Source organism: Tympanuchus pallidicinctus, unplaced genomic scaffold, assembly GCF_026119805.1.
Source record: "Tympanuchus pallidicinctus isolate F22 unplaced genomic scaffold, pur_lepc_1.0 scaffold10, whole genome shotgun sequence".
NCBI lineage: Eukaryota > Metazoa > Chordata > Aves > Galliformes > Phasianidae > Tympanuchus > Tympanuchus pallidicinctus.
Window position 1 is genome coordinate 6,329,437 of NW_026294619.1, and position 22,361 is coordinate 6,351,797.

The 22,361-nt window shown below is 44.0% G+C and overlaps 1 protein-coding gene across 4 annotated transcripts; it reads left to right on the plus strand.

The window, feature by feature from the left end:
- Positions 1–901: 901 nt before the first annotated feature.
- TFG (trafficking from ER to golgi regulator) lies at positions 902–20,330 on the plus strand. 4 transcript variants are annotated; one of them, XM_052665206.1, is made up of 10 exons: positions 959–1,037; positions 2,155–2,206; positions 3,540–3,643; positions 7,405–7,613; positions 10,398–10,481; positions 11,623–11,769; positions 13,076–13,243; positions 15,374–15,517; positions 17,442–17,531; positions 19,567–20,330. In XM_052665206.1, exons 4-10 carry the CDS (start codon positions 7,430–7,432, stop codon positions 19,935–19,937), a joined length of 1,188 nt encoding a protein of 395 aa, XP_052521166.1. In that variant the 5' UTR covers positions 959–1,037; positions 2,155–2,206; positions 3,540–3,643; positions 7,405–7,429; the 3' UTR covers positions 19,938–20,330. The 4 variants fall into 4 exon arrangements, with proteins under 4 accessions (XP_052521150.1, XP_052521140.1, XP_052521158.1 ...); XM_052665198.1 differs by lacking the exon at positions 2,155–2,206 and having other exon boundaries at positions 919–1,037; XM_052665190.1 differs by lacking the exons at positions 2,155–2,206; positions 3,540–3,643 and having other exon boundaries at positions 902–1,037; positions 15,374–15,502.
- Positions 20,331–22,361: the final 2,031 nt, after the last annotated feature.

Here is a 22,361-nt window from a genome sequence, read left to right on the forward strand (position 1 = left end):
ACCAGCAGTGATGGACCCCATTAACTTCAGATGCATTTTCCCAAGGGATCTTGTCAACTATATCCTTCAGCAGCCTCAAGTCTGTTCTCCCCACATCCATGGTTGAAGTTTCACTGGCAGTTTTCCTCTTGCCACCAAAGATTTGTAACTCAACTACTTCATGCTCACTATGGCCAAGATGGCTACCAGTCACCCCTTCAAGGCAACAATTTCAGAGGAGAAGGAATGGCCTTAAGTTGTACCAGGGGAAGTTCAGGTTGAATATTAGGATAAATTTATTCTCAGAAAGAGTGGTGAGGCATTGGCACGGGCTGCCAGGGAGTTGATGGAATCACTATGCCTGGAAGTGTTCGTGAGCTGTGCAGATGTGGCATTGAGGGACATGTTTAGTGGGCATGGTGGGGCTGAGCTGATGGTTGGACAAGATGGACCAAGAGGTCTTCTCCCACCTTAATGATTCTGAGTTATTTGTGGAGGCGCAGGCTCTCCATGGATGGTGGCTCTGTGCCACAAGCAGGGTGGCATTTCACAACTGATTTTCCATCCCAGCAGTGCCATTCTACATGTGTCAAAGCTATTCTGCTCTGGCTGAACCACCATTTCCCATCATTATGGCTACAGTTGGACCTGCTCTTCATCTCAGGTCCGCAGCAGCTCTTAGAATCATAGAATGTCTTGGGTTGAATACGATCACAATCATCAGCTAGTTCAACCCCCTGCTACATGCAGAGTCGCCAACCACCAGATCAGGCTGCTCAGAACCACATCCAGCCCGGCCTTGAATGCCAGAGACCGAGCCACCTCAGCGGAACCGCCTCCTCCGCGTGGCGGCGGCCACGGCGACCACCTCGGCGCATGTGTGCTGTGGCCCTGGGCGGCCCGGTGGCCCTAGTGCGCATGCGGACGCAGCGCGCAGGCCCGGCAGCGGCAGCGCTCCGGCCGCCCCTTCTCTCCTCTGCCACGTACGGGTGGCTGCGGTCGAGTACGGGCTCGGAACGCGTCTGGGCCTCCACCGCCGGGACCACGCGGGAGCCAGAGTAAGAGAGCGGGCTCACCCGCTTCCTTTCCCCTCGTCGCCCCGGGGCCAGCCGCTGCGGGGCGGGTGAGGGCGGCGGCAGGGGCGTCGGGCCGGGGGGCTCCGAGGCTCCGCGGCCCCTGGCGGAGGGGCTGGGAGACCCCTCGCGTCCCCCCGGCCGTGCCTCAGGGAGGCCCCGGCCCGCGCTTAGCCGCGGCGGCTGGTTCCTCCGCTCCGCTGCTTCCTCCGGGCCTGCCTCGCTGCGGCTGGGGAGCGGTGATCCATCTAGCTGTGTCACGTTGTGGGAGGGAGGCCGGAACGCTGTGCGATTCTGTGCTTGAAACGTTTCGGGTAGTTCTCTGCGACGGCTGTAAGCAGGTGCAGTGTTGGGAATCTCCTTTCTTTCACCCCAAGCCGAGCGGAGAACACTTGGGCAAAAAAAAAAAAAAAAAAAAAAAAAAGAAGTTAAAAAAAAAAAGGTGCATTTTAGTGTTTTCCTGTTATCTTTTCCTATTCTTCGCTAGACGTGCAGTGTATTTCTGTGCGTGATGTCGGTGAGTAAGACAGTGTAATCATATAAGTATGTTGTAGCAGCAAGCACAGATACCAGTGATGCGTTCCAAAGGCTCACAGTTGCTCAGGTGTGTCCCCTGAAACGTGGCTGCAGAATGACTGATGAGGTTTTGTTCTTACCATTGTCAGTTTCGAACTGCACCATAATGCTAAGGAAGCCAAATCCGTGCCCAGCTGTGATGTTTAAGCTGTGTGAGGTGCAAGCCTAAGTGAATTCTTAATCCACTTGTAGATGCATTTTCTGCATTTGTTCAGGGCATTAAATTGTACTTGAATCTGCAGTAAGATCAGAGCAAGAGTGGCCCCATCTCTGTGTGTTACTCATTTCACAAAGTGGGTGTGAGGAGTCAGAAAAGTGGTGTTGTCTTGTTCACCTGCCTGGTGTGTCACCACAGCCTTACCATCTCCCTGTTAGTGAGCCCAGCCTTTTGCAGAGGTGAATGTTTCATACTATGGAGGAGGGAGGGGAGCAGTCACCAGCCTAAAGGACTGGGGAAGGCCTTTGTCCATTCTCCTGGGCTTGCTTGTGCTGTGTGTCAGCCCTACGCTCTTCGTGTCTGTCGCAGCTTTCCCAAGCTGAGCAAGAAGAAGAGGGCTGGGAAGACCACTTTCATAGGGGTGAGAAGATCACACTTTTCCCCAATGTTTACCATTGAATTGTCTAAAACTCAAATCATGAGTGTTAGAGATTAACCATGCGTGTATGAGACAGAGGAAAGTATAGAGTAGAGTACCCCTAACATAAAATTGTAGAATCACTCAGGTTGGAAAAGACGTTCAAGATCATCAAGTCCAACCACAACCTAGCCATACTACCCTAACTCTTAATAACCCTCCACTAAATCACGTCCCTGAGCACCACATCCAAATGGTTTTTAAACACATCCAGGGATGGTGACTCAACCATCTCCCTGGGGAGCCTATTCCAGTGCTTAACAGCCCCTTCTGTAAAGAAGTATTTCCTGATATCCAGCCTGAACTTAGCCTGGCACAACTTGAGGCCATTTTCGCTCATCTTGTCATCAGTGAGAAGGGACCAACCCTACTCTCGCTGTAAGCATCTTTCAGGTATATTGGAAGAGAGCAATAAGATCTCCCTTCAGCCTCCTCTTCCCTAGACTAAACAGCCCCAGTTCCTTTAGTCTCTCCTCGTAGGGCATATTCTCCAGCCTTTCACAAGCTTTATTGACTGTTTTTGAACCTGAAACAGTTGGGAGGGAATTATGTTTTCATTGAGTTAGTTTGTATGGTGAATCACCATCTTTTGGCTCTGGACGATGAGCATGTGTAATAAGAGATGGGCTGCATGAATGTCAGGGAGCTCACTGCATTCTTTTCAGTGGAAAAAACAGACTTTTAAGCTGGATTGGGGGTAGATAGTATTTTTATGCACTGTGTGTTTCTGACTGTAATGTAAAATTGCCCAGTTTGGTGGTTCTGCTTGTGGGAATGTAGCATTCCCACTACTATCCTGTTACTGCTGGTAGGTGTCTGTCCTGGTGCTGCCTGGAGGACGTACCACTTAATGCTGCAGAGGCTCCAGAAATGGATTTCTAGGTTTTTATAGTGCTAAATCAGTGTAAGTTTATCTTAGATTTAAGTAATTAATGAAACTTCACCTGGGGTTTTAAGTTGGAGGCCATATAAGTGAGCATTTTAAGACCAGTGGGGAAGATCACTATCCTTCTAAAAAAGGAACACGTTGCTCTTACATGCAGTTAAAAATTTAGAAAAACGAAAGTATGAAAGTACTTATGAAAGTAAAACTTGTTCAAGATCTGTTTTAGTTGAACCTCAGTCTGCACCGTACTCGGAAGTGTAAATGTGATTGTTACATATGATAAAGTAATGGATTTTTGTAACTGGGGACATATGTTAAAATGTTTTAGAGTGGAAGTGTTTAAGGAAGTTTGACAGTAAATAAAGCTTTTTTTATTTTTTTCTGATGCAGCTTCCTGTTTTCTGCCACTGATAGTGCATGGCGGCTTATCCTAACTCTGTCCTGAATTGAGGTGGGAAATTTGACCAATAACCAGCATCAGTAAAACAGACAAGGTAACGTATTGCTAAGTGCGTGTTTAGTAAAAAACATGAAAGAAGACCTGGATATGGATGCTATTTAGTGTTTTATGCTAATTTTGTTCTAAAAAGCCTTCTGCAAATAAACCTTTTAAAACCAACTTCTGCTGAAACAAAGTAGAACTGAAACAGAGTTGATGTTCCTGTAGTCAAGACTTGTAAAATGTGTATAATGCATTAGCAGATTTTAACACTGTTATGAACTTCACTATTTCATCACTGTCTCTGCAGCTACCTGGCTGTGCATGTGGCTGTGCATGTGCTGTGAATAAAAGGTCCCTTTTCTCTGCAGTTAGACTGAATTTCTCTTTATCCACCTGCCTCTTGTTCTCTTAAGAGAATGAGTTTTGTTCAGTAGGTGCTTGTCTCTTTGCTCAGCACCACACAGCTGCTGTGGTGAGAGTGGGGAGAGAATCAGAAAGGAAAGTGTGAGGACTTGTGATTTGAGATAAAGATGTTCTGCTAGGTAAAACAAAAGCCACACACACAGCCAAAGTAAAGCAAGAAATTAATTTGCTACTTCCTGCTTCATTAGCAGGCAAGTGCTCAGCCACTTCAAAGAAAGCAGGGCTCATCACATGTAACAGTTAATTGGGAAGACGAACACCATCATTCCAAATATCCCCACTCCCCAGCTTTTTTCTTTTCTCTCAACTTTTATTGCTGAGCACAACATCCCTTTTGGCCAGATTGGGTCAGCTGTCCAGAGCAAGCTACTAAAACGTTGGTATGTTTTCAGTGTTATTCTCATCCTAAATCCAAAGCACATCACTGTAGCAGCTAGAAGAAAATTAACTATTTCAGCTGAAACCAGAACAGTATTTTGTCTTTATTGTATATCAACTATGTTGTTCTCTGTTCTCATACTTGGCTACGTGACCCAGTTAATGAATACCACCTTTCCCGTATTTTAATATACATACACACACATCATTCCCTTAGTCTATGGGACATCTATCTTAAATGTACCTTGTGTTCCTTTTGTCCATGACTTTAGGTTCCATCTGCCATAACAGTCTTTCAGGACAGGAGAATGTATGGTGGTGAATGCTGGAGCCAGTTCTGACTGTGCTTATTCATCTCTATCACTGCTGCACTTTGCTCAGTTCCATCAAAATGTATTAATCTTGGTGACATCATAAACAGTATTATGTAGCAAGTAACATAACGCATTTTAAATTATTATCTGTTCTCATTGAACATAAGATTCCCCTTTAGGTACACACCAAACATCTCCATCCTTCTGTATTACCCACTAAGTGCACTTGGTCCTTGACCAAAAGCAGTCCTGTGAATGGACTTGCCTTCATCTGAGGGAAGGATAACCACGGCTGTCTGGCCCAGGATGGTTTTCATCCTAGTGCACTAGAAGGACTTTATTTCCTTATACAGTGTGTGGGAGTTTTAACTGGGAAGGGCCAGCTTGATTGATAGATCCCTTTTGCTAAACGTGTACCTCAGTGTTTGAATGTGCCAACACCCATTGCTGTTAGTGCAGTCTTTAATAGCTCATTGTATCATTTGGTTTTCCTGGAGGCTGGTGCCAGGTAGGGGGTGTGATATACCCACTCAGTGTCATGCTCTTTGGCTCAGGTGTCTATGAGGTGGTTTTGGAAAGGAGTCCTGTTGTCTGACTCAGTTCCTGCTGGAGTACCATGTTGCCACAAGACTTGCTTTTTGAGGCCCAGGATAGTGTTTTGGGCAGTGGCATGTGGCACACGATATGTTTCCAGATATCTAGTTGCTTCCACCATTGTAAGCACGTGACGCTTGCTGTGGCTGCTTCAATCCTAGCAACCTGCTGATTGTTTTGGTTTTCTTCAAGTACATCTATCAAGGGCATGTACGTGACATGCTTTTACAACTATGTTCTCTACCTAATTAGCAGTATCTTTCCACAGTGCAGCAGCCCAGATAGGTTTGCCTCTGTTCTGCCAGCTGTTCTGCTTCCACGGCTGTAACCATCCCCACAGTGTATTTGCCACCATCCATGAGACAGTATAGAAGTAGAACGCCGGCCACTTTTCTCACTTGGTAATATCTAAAGCTAGCTAGATGGTTTTCACTTCTGTAAATTCAACTTCTTCAGCAGTTTCTGTTACCTGTTACACAGGACTCCATACGGCTGACTTCTACCTCTGATGCTTTCCCACACTAAGACATCAGTGAACAGGACATACTGCTTCTCATGAGGCTCGTCGTCTTGTTTGTGTGGTTCCTTCTATAGTACCTCCTTTAACGCACATAAAGGGTCTCAACAGTTTGAAGACATATCCATTACAACCTCCATCCCGTGTCCTTTTTCATCAGGCCATAGGATTTAACACTGAAGTGAACTCATATCCTTTCCCTTGCTCCAGCCTGGGCTTGTCCGGTAGATAGAGGTCTACCTATTGTGTCATGGACATATCTATGCCTGAATGTGCTTCAAGGTTTGCCTCTTCTGATGTGAGCTTTGTAATGGGCCAGAGCCTCTTCAGAGGTATACCTGCTGCAGCATGGACTTACCCACAGCTCTAGTTACTTACCTTCCCTGTCATGGCCTTGTCATTGATCGTGGTCCCTTCAGACACCACTGTATCACGATCTCATCCACAGCCGCAAATGCTTTGAAGTATTCTGGCATGGCTTTGTCTGCAGACATGGGCACTGCAAGGTGTACTTAACACAGGCTTCTGCTTGCCTTGAGGTGTGCTTGCTCCAGAGTGGACATTCCCATGGCCCTCGACATTTCAGGGCACATTGTCCTGTGCAGGCTGATGCAGAGGTCGCAGTTCCTCAGTCTTGAGTTCAGCCTGAAGTCGCAGCCTATCCAGTAGAGCAGCATGGGGACAACAGTGATGCCTTTGCGTCTTCCAGCCCAGGTTCATGACCATGGTTGTTTCCAGAGTGTTCTCAGACACAGTAAAGAAGATGATAAGGAGTAGACCAGATGTCAGAAGCAAAAGCAGCCATTAAGAAATGCTTGACTCTGAAATACAGTTAGGCAAGTAATCCCTGTGAAAGAGCATGGGAGCCTGTCACTTCACAGAATCACAGCACTTAGCAGCTAAACAGCTGTAATATGTATAAATTTAGTCCAGTGCACTCATCACACTCATCTGTTGTGGAACCATTGTTCCCTAGGTTGGGTCCCAAAAAGATTGTTGTAGTTTAATCATGAGAGGCAGCTAAGTACCACATAGCCACTTGCTTATCCTCCCCAAGTGGGCTGGGGGATAGAATCACAAATGAAAAAGTATGAAACCTAATAGGTTGTGATAAAGACAGATAAAGTCATGTGCAAAGCAAACAAGGAATTCATTTACTACCTCCCATCAGCAGGGAGCTGGGTGTTAAGTAACCTAATAGTTAAGCTAGCCTAACCATAGGAGAGCTGAGCTCACCGCACATGAAGGTTTCTTGGGAAGACAAATGCCTTCCCTCCAAACATACCCCTTTGAGTGCAACACCATGCAGTGTGGGACATACATCCCTTTGGCCAAGCTGGATCAGCTGTCCTGCCTGTGTCCCCTCCAGCTACCTGTGCTTTGCCCGTGAGCTCAGAATGCATGTGATCTACTTCGTTGTTTGAGAAACTGGTGCATTGTAGAATGTGTTTGAGAGAGGTTTTCTAGGTGGTTCAATAGGTTTTCTTTTTTAGAGCACGGAAAGCATCTGATCTGTCATCAGATACATTTAAGTTGTTAGCAATTTAGTTCTCTAAAGTATGTTTTTAATGTTTCTGTTGTTAATAGGTCTGGAGGTGACAAAGAATCCACCATGAATGGACAGCTGGACTTGAGTGGGAAGCTGATCATAAAAGCTCAGCTTGGTGAAGACATTAGGAGAATTCCTATCCATAATGAGGATATCACCTATGATGAGTTAGTATTAATGATGCAAAGAGTTTTTAGAGGAAAACTTCTGAGCAATGATGAAGTCACAATAAAATATAAAGATGAAGGTAAGGTTTAATTACTGCTGTTGAGGTGTAATTACTACTGTTGCTCTGATACCATTTATCCAGAAATCACACAGAACTGAAACTGCGCAACTCGCCTTTACAAAGTTTTCTAAAATACTGTTGGCAAATGTGTATGATTTCTCTTAAAATGATTTGATTCAATCAGTAGAATTTATCTTTTGTGGTTATGCTGTATCACCATAGCATTTCTGCCAGTGTTTCTGGAATATCTACAATCTACAAGTTCATTCTTTTGCTGATGCTGTTTCAGATTTCTCTGCTAGTTACCTATTGAACCAGCTTTTTTGTGTGGTAGGGTGGATTTGAAGGGTGAAAGTTGAATTAGCACACGATTTAACACAAGCTCTCTTTAGACTTAAAAAAATGACTTTTATGCAGTACTTTCACAGTATGCAAGATGCATTGTTTGAGATGTATGGAGTGATTGTTGTGGTCCTGAGGGTTTTTTCATCTTAGAATGTCAGTGTGGAAGAGAGGGCAGAGGGGATGGTATTCGTGATGTGTAAATAGAAGTGTTGTGTTCCTGCAGGTTCATTCTTTCTTAATGGCTTTAGCACTGTCTGTGGGACCTAAAATGTAAAGTAACCTTTGTTCATACGTCTCTACTCTTGAATGACTCAGAGACAGTTTTTCACTTTTATAAAGGTTTGAGAGAGACTACTTCTCATAAAAAATGATATGCAGTTATGAGCTTTTTTGGGGATCTTGGCCCCCAAGGTATTGGGGTATTGGTATTAGGAGGAAGCTGTGTGGATTTGCAGTAGTTTCGTTTCTCGTCTTATCATGTATTATTTTTCCTTTCTGGAATGGGAAAGGTAAAAGAAAGTGGGTGAATTCTTTCTCATGAGGTTAGAGCATCTTATCCCTTTTTTGTGTTCTTGCTGTTTAGGTGTAAGTCTCTGTTTTTATGTATGTCTCTGTCGCTTTTTTCAATTTTGAAAAAATAGCAGTGTGTAGTGGAGCCCTGTAATTGCAGTTTCATTCTTCAGTTGTCTGTAACAGCCTAGACACCTCCTATCGTTAATTTTAGTTTATTCTGTCTTAGAATATACTGCTTCTCCACTGTGATATCGAAATTGTGTGTTGCACTAGATTGTGAGTGTCCAACCTTTCAGCTTGCATGGGCCACACTGAGTGAAGAGGAATCATCTAACATAAATGTAGGTTACTCAGAAAGAAAGGCCTTCTATTAATTCCATAGAAACCTAAGGGAGGAGCTCCTTGAGAGCAGCCCTGCAAAGAAGGGCTTGGGGGTCCGGGTGGACGAGAAGCTGGACATGAGCCGGGAAGTGCGTGCTTGCAGCCTGGAAGGCCCACTGTGTTCTGGGCTGCGTTAAAAAAGGGGTGGCCAGCAGGGAGCGGGAGGTGATTGTCCCCCTCTACTTGGCTCTTCCAAGGCCCCATCTGCAGCACTGCGTCCAGGCCTGGGGCCTCCAGCACAGAAAGGACATGGAGCTCTTGGAGTGGGTCCAGAGGAGGGCCACTAAGATGATCAGAGGGCTGGAGCACCTCTCCGATGAGAGGAGGTTGAGGGAATTGGGATTGTTTAGCTTGGAGAAGAGATGGCTCTGCAGAGACTTCATTGTGGCCTTCCAGTACTTGAAGGGAGTTCATAAACAGGAGGGGGAACATCTGTTTACAGGGGTAGATAGCGACAGGACAAAGGGGAATGGTTTTAAACTCAGACAGGAGGTTTAACTTAGATATTAGGAGGAAGTTTTCCACACAGAGGAGGTGACGCACTGAACAGGTTGCCCAAGGAGGCTGTGGATGCCCCATCCCTGGAGGCATTCAAGGCCAGGCTGGATGTGGCTCTGGGCAGCCTGGGCTGCTGGTTGGTGACCCTGCACATAGCAGGGGGGTTGAAACTACGTGGTCACTGTGGTCCTTCTTAACCCAGGCCATTCTGTGATATGATGCTATGAAAGAGCACAATAATACTATTTGATAGAACAAATTCTCAGCTACAAAACACTATTTTTCAACACAGTCACCACTATAAGCTATACATTTTCATCAGCCGTGTTTGAGGGAAGAGTTAGTAGAATGGGGTTCAGTTTGATTGCTGTATGAGGTCAGTGGTTTTAGCTGGGCTAAGGTCATTATTTAGCTGGGCTAAGGTCATTATTTAAGTCTGCTTCAATCATGAGGAAGATTGAAATATATCCAGTCCAGCTGCTTCAGTGTTCCTTTCCGTCCAAACCTGGAGGACCGGTTGTCTCTGTCTCGCTAACCACAGTAGGCCATCTTCTGAAGCCACTCATAATTCTGCCTTAACTTCTGTGTATAATTTTTTTGCACACTGGTCCTGGCATTAAAATGGTGTGTTTTTGTGTTTTGCAAAAATCTGACTTGCTGCTTTGTTGTGATGATACTTCTAAGAAACATTTTTGAGGACTTCATTTTTCTTGGAAAGAGTTCCTCGTTCTGTAAATATTTCTTTTGACCCAACTTACTGCAATGCCCTTTAAATCAACAGTAAGTGTTTCTAATTGATTGTAGCTCAGGAAGCACAGAACTAAGTCTTCCTTAGTAACCACAGAGCAAAACGTCTGGTTTTTGCTTCTGTGTCTTCAGTTTTCTCTTCATACACATAATGGGGTATGGTAAGTGATAATGTTAATTGGTAGCCTCTTTTCTAATAGCTTTGGAACCAAATAGGGAATGTCATTATATAGAAATAGAGTAACACTTCTGCCCCAACGTTAAGTTCACTAGTGAATAGGCCTTGCTTTAATGTAACTTTTTAAATATTCTTTTCAGATGGAGATCTTATAACAATTTTTGATAGCTCAGATCTTTCCTTTGCAATTCAGTGCAGCAGGATACTCAAGCTGACGTTGTTTGGTAAGTGTATAAGGTGGTTCATACCTTTTTTTAAAAATAATCTTTATTAAAATTCAGGCAGAGTGGTTTTAAACTGAGACAGGGGAGGTTTAGGTTAGATATTAGGAGGAAGGTTTACACACGGGGTGCTGATGCACTGAACAGGTTGCCCAAGGAGGCTGTGGATGCCCCATCCCTGGAGGCATTCAGGGCCAGGCTGGATGTGGCTCTGGGCAGCCTGGGCTGCTGGTTGGTGACCCTGCACATGAAAGGGGGTTGAAACCAGATGATCATTTCAACCCAGGCCATTCTATGATTCATTCTATTGTTCTATGATTTTTGGTTTATATCACGTTGAAAGAAATCAGTGAATTATAAACAGTGGATTAATATGTGACATCTGTTTTCTCTCTTGCTCTTTCACATGATATCTGAATTTGGAGAAACTGAATCTGTCTCAGTTTTTATAACATGGTTTATATTAACTGGCATACAAAAACAAAGGGTCAGTTGTTTTGCTGTAATATTGTTTTCCATGTTATCTTCCACTGTAGCCTTTGTGTAGGGGGGTTTTCTTCACAGGCATGTGAGAAACTTTGATGGTAAACTTGCAGTGTTGCTAGGACACTATTAAAAATAACATCAAATGCTTCTAATATAATAAATTTTAATGTTTATCCTTTTGCCTTTGATAAAATAATTCTTTGTTTTCAGGTTGCTTTTGATAATTTTGCACAGTTCCACAGAATAGCAGGCAGATTTTAACTGGAAGGCTGACCCTGTTCTCGAGGTGCAAGAGTGTTGTCTGTGCTACCTTAGTTCTAAAAGCACAGCCTAAGGGAAGACAGATTACCATAACCAGATATGGTATTTGTATTATTCAGGGTATAGTCATGGAAACTGAGTAAGCAATGCAGAAACTTGCTGCAAGATTTACTCTGTAGTTCTGGTCTTCAGTAGTGTCAGGCTAAAATGAGATTATATAAAGGAACAGTAAACTCTAGAGTGTGTTTAGCCTGTGTTTACTCACTGTGTGACACTCCAAATTTCACAAGGTAGGATGATTCTGAAGTTGGGAATGCTGAGTTGGTTTTCTTTCAATTTTAAACTGAATATCAACACATTATTACAGTTGTAAATGTATGTAATTGCTGTTTTGCAGTTAACGGACAGCCGAGACCCCTAGAATCCAATCAGGTGAAATACCTGCGTCGAGAGCTGATAGAACTTCGCAATAAAGTCAATCGCTTACTGGACTGTTTAGAGCCACCCACTGAACCAGGGGTTTCCACCAACCTGCCTGAAAGTGGTAGGCAGCCTGGCAAAGACTTTTGGGTTTGGTTTGCAGGGATGCGTGCTGTTTAACAGGGTGAAAGATAAGGTTTCAAGTACTGGTTGTGATCATTCTTGATGTTTGCTCAATTTGTAATGCTTCAGTTATTTCAGAGGCAGAATCTGCCTCAGGTTATTTGAAGTAAAGCAGTAAGTTAACGTAGAAATAACAGCTCCAAGTATGATTTTTGTTGTCACGTATGTAAACGCTGTAACTAATGCTTGTGAGTCGGGACAGCTTTTTGACAGGGCTTCCAGCTAAATTAATAGTATGTTGTTGCTGAAGAGGGACGATCTTGCTCCCAGCTGAGCACTCCCACTGCTTACTTTGGGCTAGCTCTGGTGCTTATCTTGTCATGTTGCTAAGCAGGTTTGAGTCACTAGAACAGTAAAAGGCTAATTCAGCAAAAATTATATTCACTTCTTTTGCCAGGTTAGGAAATTGAATCCAGACATTTTGAGCTCAGACCAGCATCAGAGCTGTCTCAGGGTAAGCAGCACAAGGGTGCAGAATAGGGGTGGGAAAGGATTATGGGGGAGGGGGCGAAATGGGGGAGGAACACATATTCTCCCAGTTGAGACAGTGATCTCCTAGTATAGAAGAATAATGGAATAGAGTTCCAAGTAAAGTTGTACACTAGCAGCTCCAGCCTTTCTCTTAAGAAACATTGCTTTTGTCACTTTAACAGGAAAACCTTCAAAAATCCAAGCCCTGTTCTACAACATAAGCAGTGACTAATTTTGGTGGAGTACTGGGAATTTGGGCTATAAACTGTTTGGAAGAAGGTTAGCGTGATAATCATAGAGTGCAAACAGCCACTTTAAACTCTACCTGTACTGTTTGTTTCTCAGTGAAAATGGAGCCCCATAGAAGATAAGGGGCTTCAGAGGGAATCGGTTCTGCAGGGATATGAGCTTCATCCATCAACGTGGGGAGTGGAACTGGGGAGGAGGGGAACAGAACAAGATCTACAGTTCATGAAACAATATAATAAATTGGAAGCTGTTCTGTAACTGCTCTTAATTTAGAATTCTCAGTTGGCAAATCATACCAGAACAGTGTGTTGTAGCGGGAACCTTTGAACTTCAGACTGAAGAGATCTGATGCTCCAGTGTCAGTGCATCCTTCACCATGCAATGAGACCTCAGCTTTGTGGTTCATCATTTTCAGCTACAGCACTGATTAATCACACTGTTCTAACATAAACCTTTCAGCAGGTTGTTTGTTTTTTTGTTTTTTTTTGAGTTTTTGAGAATTCAAACCAGGGCATTTTGTTTCGTAGATGCTGTGGATGGTAGGGAAGAAAAGCCTGCTGCTGCTGACTCTAATGTTAAGCCATCCACTCAAGTTATAGCAGCAAGCATGTCTGCATTCGATCCACTAAAGAATCAGGATGAAATCAGCAAGAATGTCATGTCAGCATTTGGCTTGACAGATGATCAGGTGTCAGGTAAGAATATGTCTTACGAAAAAGAAAGCAAAGCTTGTTAATAAATGATTACCTAAAGCTTGATTTGCAATAGAGCATTTGTTTTTTAGATGTATTAAGCTGCATTCTGTATTGACTATTCCTTTTCAGAATTCTAAAATGTGTGATCCATCAAGGTATTGTAAACAGGCTCGCTAAGTTCTGTATACAAAGTGCCAAAATGTTGCTGTTGGTTGTAGCTTGCTGTTGTAGCTTGAAGTAAAAAATAGTTCTTTTTTTTTTGTTTCAGCTAATTAAAGCTAGTACTAAAATAGCTAATGTACAGTAACTTAATTGGTAACTGCCAGTGATGGAAGAATGGGACCCACTGCTTGGCCTTAAGGATCGATCTTGTGGTTCAGCATAGGTTCTCAGCTTGTGTTCTGCTCCTTGGGTCAATCAGAATGGTTTATATAACCCCATATTTTCTGTTTTGCATTTCAAAAGTAAGCAGTGACAGTATTTTTTAATCTTAACAGAAAGGAGTTGCTTACTTGTCAGAATGATGAATTGCTCTTAGAGAACTGCATGATTAGTACCAGTATGACTAAGAGGAGAATGCAAAACATTTAAATGCAGTTTATATGAAACTGAATACAGTCAGCTTAAGAAAAGATAGCTGGAATTTTAAAAGAAATTAAGGATATAACAGGAATGTGATGCAGAATATAGAGAAATGACTTTGCAAAGGATTTTCTTCACTCTGACAAAATTTAGTATGACATTGTTACCTGACAAACCTACTCTTAACAGGATTTGCCATGTTCACTTTAGACCAGTGTGGTCTTTATATGATTTCATATGGTCTTGAGCAATCTGTTCCTGCATGTAGTATTTTTGGGGATGTCACAGCATAGTTATTTCACATGCTTGGTAAAGATTTGATGGTACTTGAAAACTTACAGTGAACTAATTCTGAGTGATCAACTGTTATATGAGACTGTGAAGTATAACTGGCTGAAAATATGAGCTGATTTTTAAAGGAGTGATTTTCTGTTTGGGTACAAAGCTTCACTGTCAGTTAATGCTTTCATCGTAGCATCAGTGGTACTTTAAGATGTGTGTACCTCCATAATTCTTTTGATAGAGTGAACTGATTTGGCTATGCTTTGAATGCACAAAGGACTTCATAAAGGACCATTTAAGCAGGATATTGAGATATCACATTCCTAATACATGTGTAACTGCAGGATTGTTGCTTTAAAGCCAAAATCAGAAGTGGGCAGCTTCAATTCACTTTGCCCCTAGTAAGGGTAATGTGGAAATGCAAATATATGCTTGTTGCATGCTTGAATACAATTATCTTACAGTAGTGAATTTGCAGAAAGTCTAATAATCTTGTTTAACTCTGTGCATGTATTTGAAAGTAGCTTATCATGCATTGTACTCATAAACCTAAGAGCTGGAAAGATTTGGGTTTAAGTTCCCTTGTTTCTAACAAAGTGTTTTAACTGTAGTATGCCATGCCTGTTCACGTGCCTATTTCACACCTTCTCATTAACTTAAATAAAAACTGAATTCCCTGTCTCCATGCTTTTTTTGGGTGCTGCTCAGTAGCTGGAATACTTTCACAGTTCTCCAAGCAAACAATTGCTTTCAGACTGACACCGGCCGTATCCTGTGTGGGTCTGCAAATCTAAGACATCTCTTAGAGGTGTTCTGTTCACATGCTGTGTGACTGTTGGTAAAACGTTTCATTGCCTGGGCCTGTGAGCCACAGCAAAACATGACAGCATTTGAATAATTTCCTGCAGCTTTGCACCTTCGTTCTGGGTGCAGAAGAATGAGGTACGTTAGGTGTGTGTTCTGTCCAAATGCAGCAAGCCTTTGGAGCCTAAGTGCAGGGTTCTGAAGCTGCAGAAACAGTGTTGTTATGGAGGGCTTCATCCACAAAGCAGAAGAGCATGAAATTTGAGTGACTTTGATTTGAGAGAGGTGGGAAATTTTCTCCCCCATATATTTTTAAAATAGACTTGAGATATGCAAATATATAATTCCAAAGGTAAATCTACGGAAAACTGGAAGAAATATTAAAAACTCTGCAAGGGTGTGGGCTTGCTATGCAAACTCCCTCTTCATTTAGTTTAATGCATTTTGTTCTCTCTCCTCTAGGCCCACCCAGTGCACCTGCAGAAGAACGATCGGGAACACCAGACAGCATCGCTTCCTCCTCTTCTGCAGCTCACCCCCCTGGCGTGCAGCCCCAGCAGGCGCCGTACCCGGGAGCACAGCCACAGACAGGTCAGCAGGTGGAAGGTGAGGTGTGCCTTCTCTGCTGTTCCACATGAGTGCTGCTGCCTGAATCTATGTGCTCTGTACCTGCGGTTTCTAATTAGCAGGCCCAAAGTCAATACACAGCTGCAAATACCCACCAGGCAGTGTTGTTTTCCCATGTGTCATTCAACATACAATCGGCAGGTGGAGCAGTAGCTCCATTTGAAAGGGTAGCAATGGAACTTGGGGAGTATCAATATTCTGTTCATGTTTTCTAAGAGCACGGAGCTTTCAGACCTGCTTGGTTCTAGACACACCTGTGGCATGACTTGCTTTGCTGCTTGTACCTCCATAACAACTATGTTATAAAGATATTTCTGTATTTTGATGCAGAAACAAAACACTCAACTACTTTCTTTACTGATTTAACAGACAGGCATAAGAGACATTGGTGACAGTGATCACAGTGTCCACAGTCATTTGAAATCCCTTCCTGGTGGTTAGCAGTAACATTGTGACCGAACAGAGTATTTGAGCAACCCATAGTTAGGTCTGTGCATGAAAGCTGTTGGTTGAAGTGGAACAGCTGGTTTATGCTGCTTTCAGCCTGTTTTGCTTATTTCTCTCATACTATTTAAGGGATATAAATGACAAAGAAGTCATCTTTGTGGCTTAAAGCTATAATAATGATTCAGTGTCTCATATATATGCAATCTTTTAAAAGATTTTCTTAAAACTCAGGATTTTTAAAAATGGCATTAGGTATGATGTTATTATTGGTTACTAGTTATTTTTCTTTGTGAAGGTCATTAAATCTCTGTGCTGATACTACTGAGTGGCTTGCCTCCCCCCCATCAAAAGTTTCAAGCATTCACCAGTTTGAATTTATTCAGCACAACAAAGAAGTGTGTTATGTACTTTGCATTCTCTTCAGTCCTTCTGCTCAGCACTCTTCATCTCATAACAGTTGTATATCAAATAAAGTTTTGAAGGGCTAGTGGGAATATAAAACACTTTTGCTTTGAGCTGCAGTTAACACAGAGTTAAAAGGAAAAGAGGACTCCTGCTGAAGTGGCACGTACGGGGATGTGGGAGGACTTGGAGGAGAGCTCCCTTTACTGTCTTAGTGCAATTCAGACAATAGGGTTTGCAGTGCTATTTATACAGCCTGTTGGTCTTTGCAGAATGACTGATGGTACAGTAACACTTTATAGTAGTGAAGTCGCTGAGTCTGGTCCAGTTCAGCTAAGCTTTGGTTTGACAGATAATTAGTTTTGTTCTTGGTGCGTGTTATTCAAACACGCAGAAACAGCAGAAGCAGAAAACCTAAGCAGGGCCCATAGGTTAAGTCAGAATAAATATTCTGCCTCTGCTTGCCAAGAAAATTAACAAAGTAAATTTAGGAAAAATCAGCATTGAATTAGAATACCCAACCTTAAGAATGTACAGTTTTATTTCAGTTTTAGGGCTGTACCCTTGGGACTCTTAAGAAAACCTGGCTTACAGCGAGTCAGATGTTAAGAGATGGAGGACTTGTCTAGAAAATGTGGTCAGAATGAATAATGTACCACTGCTACAGTACTTTGTACAGTACTTCTGTACTTTGTACAGAAATAGTCTTTAAAAACTATTATAAACAGACAAAGGGGACATGTTTAACTTCTAAAGTACTTTAATTTACAGCATAAGTTCTGGAGAAGTTAGCAAGCCATGTAAAGATTCCTTCTCTGTTACACAGCAGTGTAGTTCTAATTAAGGTATATGGCTCTTGGCATCCCCTGAAATAGCGGCCCCCACATCAAATTAGGACTATTTGTTCTGTCTTCAGAATGGCATGGCTCAAAAACTAAAATCTATGATTTGTACATGTTATTTCTGCAACTCAGACCGCTAGGATGTCGTGCATCTGATCTTTGTTATACAGCTCAGGTACCAGCTCTCAACCAACAGAGTTCTCTGTCCCCAGGCCAGATGTACCAGCAGTACCAGCAGCCGGGTTACCCTGCCCAGCAGCCACAGGCGCAGCCCCAGCAGCAGTACGGCGTGCAGTACCCAGGTAAGCAGCTCCTGCAAACTGTGGTGTGGCTGGGGGATGTCTCCATTGGTGCCCGGGCCTCTGAGCTGTGGATCCTGAATGTGTGGGGCAGCTCAGGGTGCTGAGTATCTCAAACACCTGCGCTTCTGAGGGAAATGGGCACAATTCAAAAATGACCAGTTAGCAAATGATATCAGTGTGTGTTTCTAGTAGAGTTGCACTTCTGGTATTTCATTTCTATGCACCTGTCAGAAGAATGCACTGGTAGAAAAGTAGGTGAAATAAAGCGTGAGCAGTCTTTAGGGTTGAGGTCTGCATCTTGGCATTCTAGCAAAGATGCCTCAACTTACAGATGCCTCAACTAAAGGAGCTACTGCTTTTGACAGGAGACCATATTTAGTGCATTAGTGGTGTGTCTGCAAATATAAAACTCTAGGTTTTGCGTGTCTCCAAAATAAACTTGACTTCAGAATTTCTAGTTATTTGCTTCAGCAGAGTCTGGCATTTCATAATAGATAGCGTGTGCTACAGTACAAAGATGGATGTACATCTCCAATTGCTTATAGCTTTTAGAAGAAGACAAAAAGCATTTGTCATGTCGGAGTTTAACCAAGATTGTTTAAAACAAGCAAAGACTTCCATACTGTTAAGTAACTCAAAAAAACAGTCTGCATCACTGTTTTTTTTTCCCCCACAATATATACAGTGGAAGTGCATAAGATTTGATGTAGATGAGAACAGTTGTGTGGCTTATGAAAAAATTCCTGTGTTTATCTTGGATAAGAATCCTAGAAAACTTGGAATGGAGGGTTTGTGCCTCATCCCTTGTTCCTGTGCTCTGTGTAATTAGACATCCATGACAGAATGCCACCAGTCCGGTTCCTTCTGCTGAAGTTAGGCTTAAAGAAGTTTCCGTCTATGTACTAATCATTTCCCACCATGATCTAAACTGTTATTTTACTGCAGAAGTTCCTGCAGTACCTATAGTTCAAAATGAGTTCTGCATCCCCAGTTCTTAGAATGTCTCCATTAAGAAACCATTATCGCCAGAAATTATATGGAGTTCCTTGTGTTTCCCAAAACCCATTTCACCATTAATCAGATCGGTCAGGAGCGGTCTCATTGTGAGGACCTTTTGACAGCTGCCATTGAACAGTTTTGCTTGGAAGTGGTTATTCATCTGCTTGTTGCTGTTGTGCCCATGAGGATTACCTCCAGAACCCCCATCTCACAGTGCAGGATCCGTTCCCACTCTGCCCAGTAGCTCTGCTAGACAAGAAGATTTGCTCATGGTAGTGAACATGCAGCCTTACAAGGTTTGTTTCATGAGTAAATTTTAATCCCACTTTCCAGGTGAGTTCAAAATATACTGCAGTGCATTCTTCGATCCTTACTCTTTCTGTTCAGGGCTGTGCACTTTTAATAACTTGTGTGTCTGGTGTTTAATGCTGACAGGATTCCAGTCAATGGAGAGGTTTCATTGCGAGTAGCTGCAGGTGTGTTTCGTGATGGATAAAAGTAGCTATTTCTTCATGAAGGGAATTAATGTTATTTTAAAGTCTTCAACGAGAGAAATACTTTTTGGAAGGTAGCTTTTTATGTAGAAACACCAAGTTGGGACATGTTTCAGTGGGAGTTCTGTATTCAAGTCTTCTGCTCTGCACAGTTTCTATTGTACTTTAGCCTGCTTCTGAAGAACTGAAAGCATCTACAGTATAACCAACGCACTGACTTAAGTGCACTGAGCACTGACTGTGTTTTCATAACAGTTTGGTTTTGGTTTTTTGGGGGGAAAAGGCTACATTTTTGCCTTGTCTGTCAAGAAGGATTTTTTTTACTTTTAACATGCTGTGATGGTAAACTGCTGTTTGTCTGTCTTTTAAATTTCTTGTTGGCTGCGGGAATACCAGGCTGCGTTTACGTGACAGCAGGAGAACTCGCAGTTCTTTACGTTTGCTTGTCCGTGCTTATTGTGCTACATCTGCCGTCATCGCGATCATTGTGCACGTGCCCTCTGTGTCACGCCATGCCTTACCCCATGTCTCTCCTCCCACAGCCGGCTACAGCCCGCAGCAGGCCGCCTCACAGCCGGCGCAGCAGTTCCCAGCCTACAGCCAGCAACCGGCCCCAGCCGCCGCCTTCCCAGGGCAGGGCCAGGCCCAGCAGCTGCCGGCGCAGCAGCCGCAGCAGTACCCGGCGGGCAGCTTCCCCCCACAGCCCTACACCACACAGGCCTCGCAGCCGGCCCCGTACAGCGGCCCGCCTGGTGCCCAGGCAGCGCCCGGCACCTTCCAGCCACGGCCCGGCTTCACCCCGCCACCCGGCAGCACCATGACGCCACCGCCCGCCGGGCCCAACCCGTACGCCCGCACCCGGCCGCCTTTTGGGCCCCAGGGCTACGCGCAGCCCGGGCCTGGCTACCGGTAAGGGCCGAGTGCCCGATGCTGGCTGCTGCGGCCTGACAGCCGTCCCCGCTCAGATCTGGAGCTGTCCCGAGGCAGAAGAGTCGCCGTAAGTGTTCATTAGTTCTGCGGGGGGAGGGAAGGAGCGACCGAGCCGTTCATGCTTTGAATTGTATCCGCTTCCTAGTTTAATTTGGGGCTGGGGTGGTTTGGGAACACTACCTGCGTGTCTGTCAAGTGATCGATTGACATTCTAGCTTGCCTCGTTTGAAGGATATTAAAATGCTAGCTGGAAGTTTAGCCCACTAATAACATGATTTACTAAATTAGATTAATTTGGAAGTAAAAACTAGATATGATGTATTATAAATTGTAATGCTCACATGGAAAGCTAATAAAAAAAACCCTGAATCTGTTATGTGCCTAGTCTTGATTTCAAAGTGTAGGTAGTCCAGAACAAGAAAACCACATAACAAGTGTACACTGTGCTCAGTGTGCAGACAGAGCTGGGTAATGATAAGCGGTGCTCACATTCATGGGCACGTGGCATTAGGTGTGTAAATGGAGAACTGTTCCCAAGGCATAGAATCACAGACTCATTGGAGTTGGAAGTCATCTGGTCTAACTCCCCTATAATGAACAGGGATACCTACAGCTGGATCAGTTTGCTCAGAGCCCTGTTCAGCTTCATCTTGAAATCTCCAGGGGCAGGGCATCCACCTACAGCTCTGGCTAACCTGTGCCAATGCCTCACTACCCTTATTGTAAAAAACTTCTTCCTTATATACAGTCCAAATCTCCCTTCTTTCAATTTGAAACCATTTCCCCTTGTGCTAATACAGCAAACTATGATAAAGAATCTGTCTCCTTTCTTACAAGGCCAGCTCCCTTTTAGATATTGAAAGGCTGCTCTCAGGTCACATCAGAACCTTCTCTTTGGGTTGCTCCATCTTTCTCAGCCTGTTCTCATAGGAGAGGTGCTGGTTATCTCATATCACCTCCTTCGCTACCTTAGCATAGCTACCAGGATATTCCCCTGCACAGAGGTGAGGCTGACAGGTTGGTAGTTCCCTGGATCATCCTTTCTACCCTTCTTAAAAATGGGTGCAACATTGCCATTTTTCCAGTTAGCAGGAAATTCACTTGACCACCGTGACTTTTCAAATATCATTGAGAGCAGCTTGGTGACTGTTTCAGCCAATTCCCTTAGGACTCTGGCATGCATTTCATTGGTACCTGTAAACTTAGTGACATTCAGGTTCCTCAGATGGTCACAAAACCAGTCTTTGCTTACAGCAGGAAGGGGGTCGCTCCCTGAGATCCCACCTTCTAAACCATCCACTTAAAGGCTGTGTGTAGACCAGTTGCCTGAGGCAAAAAAGATGTTGAGTACTTCAGCCTTCTGCTCGTCTGTTGTCACCAGCCTGCCTGACTTGCTCACTAGGATGGTTCACACTCCTGGACTTCCTTTACCAGTTGATGTGCCTACAGAAGCTGTACCCCTTGCCAACTCCAGTTCCTTTTGGGCCTTATTCTTCCTGACCCATCCCCACACAGCCCAGTAGCACCTCTACTCTCCACCCAGGGTACCTGTGGACTGCCTGCACATTTCCTTCTTGCTGTCCAGTTTGACCGGCAGGTTCTGGTTCAGCCATGCCATTCTCTTGCCTTCCTTTATTTAAAGCTCCACCAGTTCTGCTCTACGCCCTTGTCCTTGACAGATTTCCAGGGGGTTCTGCTGACTAATTACCTGAAAAGCTGGAATTTGGCTTTCTTAAAATTAAACTTCTTGATTTTAGCCTTTGCCTGTCCAATGTCCCTTAAGAGCGTGAACTCCACCACTGTATGGTCACTACAGCCCCTGCAGCCTTCAATCTTGATGTCACCCATCAGTTCACTCATGTTGGTGAGCAGCAGGTCTAGCATTGCATCCCCCCTGGTTGGGCTATTACGCGGCTCAGGAAGTTGTCCTCAATACGTTCCAGGAGCACTGTGGATCACTCACAGCTCACAGCTACGTTCCCAGCAGAGGTCAGGGTGGTTGAAGTCTCCCAACAGGGCGACAGCCTGCAAACACGACGCCTGCTGAAGCTGGAGGAGGAAGGCTTCACCAACAGGCTCCACTTGATCAGGCATCCTGTTGTGGACCCCCAAACCACAAGTCTCCCTTTGTTGCTTCTGTCTCTGTCACCCACAGGCTTTCCACTTGCTCGTGGTCGTTCTTAAGGGACAGCTCTTCACACTCTATTCCTCCCTTGATGTAGAGGGCAGCACTTTCTCCCCTCCTTTCTCACCAGTCTCTTCTGAGCAGCTTGCAGCCATCAGTCATGGGAATCATCCCAATGGGTTTTGGTGACAGCAACTACGTCATGGTTTTCCAGTAGCACGGTGGCTTCCAACTCCTGCTGTTTATTTCCCAAGCTGTGTGTGTTGGTGTAGAGATACTTCA

Excerpts from the sequence above, each read along its gene's own strand:
- TFG (XM_052665180.1), top strand. The coding sequence starts at position 7,430 with ATGAATGGACAGCTGGACTTGAGTGGGAAGCTGATCATAAAAGCTCAG. Across the intron at positions 15,518-17,441 it reads GACAGGTCAGCAGGTGGAAG|GCCAGATGTACCAGCAGTAC; the intron begins GTGAGGTGTGCC and ends CTCTGTCCCCAG. Across the intron at positions 17,532-19,566 it reads GTACGGCGTGCAGTACCCAG|CCGGCTACAGCCCGCAGCAG; the intron begins GTAAGCAGCTCC and ends CTCCTCCCACAG.